We start from the raw sequence: 5,735 nt of genomic DNA on the forward strand, positions 1-5,735 counted from the left end.
TTCAGGCCAATGCAGTGGCTCACACCTGTAATCTCAGCACTTTGGGAGGCAAAGCCAGGTTGGTTAACAAGGTCAGGAGTTTAAGACCAGCCTGGCCAATATAGTGAAACCCCATCTCTATTAAAAATACAAAAAAAAAAAATTAGCCAGGCATAGTGGCGGGTGCCTTAGTACCAGCTACTCAGGAGGCTGAGGCAGGAAAATTGCTTGAACCCAGGAGGCAGAGGTTACAGTGAGCCAAGACCACGTCCCTGCAACTCCAGCCTGGGCAACAGAGAGAGACTATGTCTCAAAAGAAAAAAAAAGAAACTGAAAAATGTAGTAACAGAAAAATTATGTTTAAACTCAGTGGATGAGCTCAATAGTAGAGTAGAGATGACAGAGGAGAGGTGGGAGAAAACCGGCAGGAGGTGACTGAATTATGGGAGTAGGTCTTTCCTGCACAGTAATCATGATAGTGAGTCTCCCGTTTTAAAAACGGGAGTTTTCCTGCTCAAGCTCTCTTCTCTTGTCTGCCGATGGCTTTGCCAAAAATACTGATAGTGATATGAACAGTAAGGTCTAGGCTGAAGTGATCTCAAATGGAGATGAGGAACTTGTTGAGAAATGGAGCAAAGGTGATTCTTGCTATGTTTTAGCAAACAGACTAGCAGCATGTTGTCCCTGTCCTAGAGATTTTTGGAACTTTGAAATTGAGAGAGGTAATTTAGGGTATCTGGTGGATGAAATTCCTAAGCAGCAAAGCATTCAAGAGTAACTTGGGTGCTGTTAAAGGCATTCAGTTTTATAAGGGAAGCAGAGAATAAAAGTGCAGAAAATTTGCAGCCTGACAATGCAATAGAAAAGAAAATTCCATTTTCTGGGGAGAAATTCAAGCCAGCTGCAGAAATTTGCATAAGTAATGAGGGACTGAATGTTAGTTCCCAAGACAATAGGGAAAATGTCTCCAGGGCATGTCAGGAGTCTTCATGGCAGCCTCTACCATTACAGGCCCGGAGGCCTAGGGAAAAATGGTTTTGTGAGCTGGGTCCAGGGTCCCTGTGCTGTGTGCAGCCGAAAGATTTGGTATCCTGTGTCCCAACCTCTCCAGCCATGGTTGAAAGGGGCCAATGTAGAACTCAGGCCATGGCTTCAGAGGGTGCAAGCCCCAAGCTTTGGCAGCATCCACTTGGTGTTGAGCCTGTGAGTGCACAGAAATCAAGAATTGAGGTTTCAGAACCTTCACCCAGATTTCAGAAGATGTATGGAAACACCTGGATGTCCAGACAGAAGTTTGCTCCAGGAGTGGGGCAAAACATTTCTCTTCCCCTTTGCCCTAGCAGAGGCTCTCCTTCATGGAGCCCCCACACAGAGTCCCTACTGGGGCATCACCTAGTGGAGCTTTGAGAAGAAGACCAACATCCTCCAGATCCCAGAAAGGCAGATCCACTGACAGCTTGCAACAGGCACCTGAAAAAGCCACAGACACTCAATGCCAGCCTGTGAAAGCGGCCAGGAGGTAGGCTGTACCCTGCAAAGCCACAGGGGCAGAGCTGCCCAAGACCATGAAAACCCACCTCTTACATCAGCATGACCTGGATGTGAGACACGGAGTGAAAGGAGATCATTTCGGAGTTTTCAGATTTGACTGCCCAACTGGATTTCAGACTTGCATGGGACCTGCAGCCCCTTCGTTTTGGCCAATTTCTCCTATTTGGAACAGCTGTATTTACCCAAATGCCTGTACCTCCGTTGTACCTAGGAAGTAACTAACTTGCTTTTGATTTTACAGGCTCACAGGAGGAAGGGACTTGCCTTGTCTCAGATGCTATGTTGGACTATGGACTTTTGAGTTAATGCTGAAATGAGTTAAAAATTGGGGGAACTGCTGGAAAAGCCTGATTGGTTATAAAATGTGACGACAAGCGATTTGGGAGGGGCCAGAGGCAGAATGATATGATTTGGCCATGTCCCCACCCAAATCTCATCTCAAATTGTAACTCTGACAATTCCCATGTGTCAGGGGAGGAACCTGGTAGGAGATGAATGAATTATGGGAGTAGGTCTTTCCTGCGCTGTTTTGGTGACAGTGAGTCTCAAGAGATCTGGTGGTTTTAAAAAGAGGAGTTTCCCTGAACAAGCTCTTTTTTCTTGTCTGCCACCATGTGAGTTGTGCCTTTCACCTTCCACCGTGATTGTGAGGCCTCCCCAGCCATATGGAACTGTGAGGCCAATAAACCTCTTTCTTTTGTAAATTGCCCAGTCTTGGGTATGTCTTTAACAGGGGTTATGGTTAGATTGTGATGCCACGGCCTTTAAGATAAGGCTGTTCACAGGTGTAGCTTACTGGGATGATGTTACCACATTATTCCATTCAATGATGGTGCTAAAAACCATCCTCACAACAAAATAGAGCTCTTCATTCAGGGGAAAAAGAAATCTCAGCATACAGGTTAAGTGGGATTTCTAAATGCTAAGTTTAAATTGGAAGTAAACGTCACATAACATTTAAAGAAATATGAGTAAGTGACTGCTTGTCATGGCCAGGCACATTGGCTCACACCTATAATCCCAGAAATTTGGGAGGCCAGGGTGGGAGGATAATTTGAGCCTAGGAGTTCAAGACCAGCCTGGGCAACATAGCAAGATACTGTTTATATTAAAATAATAATAATAAAGTAAAGTTATTGCCTCAGTTTTCCTTCCCTGTTCAAAATGACAGCTTGGTTGAAATCTACTCAACTTCTTCTCCAGGCTTGTTTCTCCCCAGCCCATCCTGAATTTTCTTTCAGTGTTAGGTCCTCCCTTGGATTTTTGTGCCAGGTTGGTGGCAAAAGCCAGAGCACTGCTCTCCTTGCCACTGCCTCCTGTCTTTACCCTGTGATGGAGGTGACTCCACCTGTGAAGGTGGTTGGTCAACCAGACATTCCTTTTCAAACAATGGTTCTGCTCCTTCCTTCTCTGGGGCTCTTGCCTGTGGCCAGAGAGGAAAAACAAAAGAGAGAGAGGGAGACTGCTTGGCAGCACAGGAACATGTGTCCCTGGCATTTCTTCTGCCTTTTCCTCCTGAGCACCAGTCTCCCTGACAGTCACCCCATTAACCTGTCCTGTCTTACTGTGTTCCAGTTGGAGAACAGTTCAGTACTGGCCCCCTTCCCTTCTTTCTGACTTTTAAAACTTTGCCTCTAAAAAGTGAAGACATTCTTATGATACCGCAAGTCAAAAGTACTTTTTCATTTTGTTTTGAAATTCTTTTGAAAGGTAGCAGTTGGTTTAGCTTTCTGGTCCCGGTGGCAGAAGCAGGATGACGAAGGGAACATCATCGTTTGGGAAGTGTCGTAATAAGACGCACACGTTGTGCCGCCGCTGTGGCTCTAAGGCCTACCGCCTTCAGAAGTCGACCTGCGGCAAGTGTGGCTACCCCGCCAAGCGCAAGAGAAAGTATAACTGGAGTGCCAAGGCTAAAAGACGAAATACCACCGGGACTGGTCGAATGAGACACCTAAAAATTGTATACCGCAGATTCAGGCATGGATTCCGTGAAGGAACAACACCTAAACCCAAGAGGGCAGCTGTTGCGGCATCCGGTTCATCTTAAGAATTTCACCGATTAGTCACGCAATAAATGTTCTGGTTTTAAAAATAAAAAAATAAAAAAAGAAAGGTAACAGTTGGTTTAATTTGCCTTAGCAATACCTCTGAACCAAACGTTAAAAACTATCTTTAAATAAGCACAGAACCTTTAATTAGGAAGGCTATTTGTTTACATGTAGAAAGATAAAATATATTAGAGTCTCTTAATATTATCTTTAATTTTAAGTGCTGAATATATCCATTTCTATTTTCTTTAAGAGATTGGACTTTTACATTTATCTCTTCAAACTCTCTGGAAATAAGTTTGATATAATGATATGATTTATTTTGATATGACGAAGGTTTAAAATCTGTTAAATTTTTAGTTACAAAAGCAATGTACGCTCATTGCAGAATATAAAATATATAAAAATTACAAAGTAAAATAAAGAAAACAAAGCAGGGCTCTCCTTTCCTTTGTCTCCAAAACCTACACTGGAAAAAGCAAATTTCAAGTTTCTTAAGAAGATTTAGTCTTCACTGGGCATGGTTGCTTACACCTGTTAAGTACAACACTTTTGGAAGCTGAGACAGGAGGATTCTTCGAGCCAGGGAGTTTGACGCCTGCCTGAGTGACATAATGAGACCCCATCTCTACAAAAAAATTTTAAAATTAGCCTGGACATGGTGGTGCATGCCTGTAGTACCAACTACTCAGGAGGCTATGGCGGAAGGATCACCTGAGCCCATGAAGTTGAGGTTGCAGTGAGCTGTGATTGCATCACTGCACTCCATTCTGGCAGCACATCAAGACCTTGTCTCAAAAACTTAATCTTAAGTACATATCATTACTCTTTCTGTACCTTTCACCTTCCACACATTTTCCCATGCATATACAAACGTATATAATGTATATAAATTCATGTCTGTGCACTCATTAAACACAAAATATGTGTGCATATACAATGCTTTAAAGAAAAATTGGATTTGGCCATATGGCTCTTAATAGTTCATGAATTTTTTTTTTTTTTTTTTTTTTTTGATACAGAGTCTTGCTCTATTGCCAGGCTGAAATGCGGTGTCCGGATCCCGGCTCACTGCAACTTCCGTTTTCCGGTTTCAAGCAATTCTGCCGCAGCCTCCCGAGTAGCTGGGACCACAGGCACGCACCCCCACGCCCGGCTAAGTTTTTGTACTTTTAGTAGAGACGGGGTTCCACCATGTTGGCCAGGGTGGTCTCGATCTCTTGACTTCGTGATCCACCCACCTTGGCGGGATTACAGGCGTGAGCCACGGCGCCCGGCCATGAATATTTTTTATCGTGTGTATTTTGAGATCTATCTGATTTTTCTCACCTGTAGTCTTCCATTTTGTGGACTTACCATGATTTAATCAGCCGCCTATAAATGTATCTTTAGATTGTTAATAATTTTTAGCTAATAATGTTTCAAACACTACCGTTATACATACAGTATACACTTATTAATTTGTATAAATATTTCTCCTGGATCTATTTCTAAGCATCGAACTGTTAGCTCAAAGATAGATATTTTTTAAATGTTGACAGATACTTTCAAAATTGCCCTCCAAAATGATGACATCAATATACAGTACCAATGATGGAGTTGTAAAATTGTTTTTCCACAAAAAGACGCTAAAAACCAGCACCCTACACAGCATTCATAATCAATTTTGGAAGAAAATACGTAAGCATTAACAACTGGAGCTACTTATGAAAAATGCAAACAAAGGTAGCATAAACAAAGATTAATCCCATAAGCTAGAAGGCTATAGTAAATATGCGTTTGAGTAAATATGAATTTCTTTTAAAAGCATTGATGCTATAGATCTTTTTGTTTGCAAGATACATTTTTTGGCAACTAAAAATAAAGTCTGGGTACCCTGGTTCACACCAGTAATACTAGCACTTTGGGAGACCAAGGCAGAAGGATTGCTTGAGGTAAGGAATTTGAGACCAGCCTAGACAACATAGCAAGCCTCATCTCTACTAAAAATAAAAATTAGTCAACCTTGGTGGTGGGTGCCTGTAGTCCTAGCTACTCAGGAAGCTGAGGCAGGAGGACCACTTGAGCCCAGGAGTTCAAGGCTACAGTGAGTCATGAAGGTGCCACCGCAGTCCAGTCTGAGTGACAAGAAAGAAAGAAAGAAAGCAAGAAAGAAAG

The 5,735-nt window shown here is 42.7% G+C and overlaps 1 protein-coding gene across 1 annotated transcript; it reads left to right on the forward strand.

Annotated features, from left to right (window-relative positions):
* The first annotated feature begins 3,262 nt into the window (after positions 1-3,262).
* Positions 3,263-3,638, forward strand: LOC108308578 (60S ribosomal protein L37-like). The gene has a single exon (XM_037740777.1). It carries the CDS (start codon positions 3,284-3,286, stop codon positions 3,575-3,577), a length of 294 nt encoding a protein of 97 aa, XP_037596705.1. The 5' UTR covers positions 3,263-3,283; the 3' UTR covers positions 3,578-3,638.
* Positions 3,639-5,735: the final 2,097 nt, after the last annotated feature.

This window comes from Cebus imitator, unplaced genomic scaffold, assembly GCF_001604975.1.
Source record: "Cebus imitator isolate Cc_AM_T3 unplaced genomic scaffold, Cebus_imitator-1.0 Scaffold4, whole genome shotgun sequence".
Classification (NCBI taxonomy): Eukaryota; Metazoa; Chordata; class Mammalia; order Primates; family Cebidae; genus Cebus; species Cebus imitator.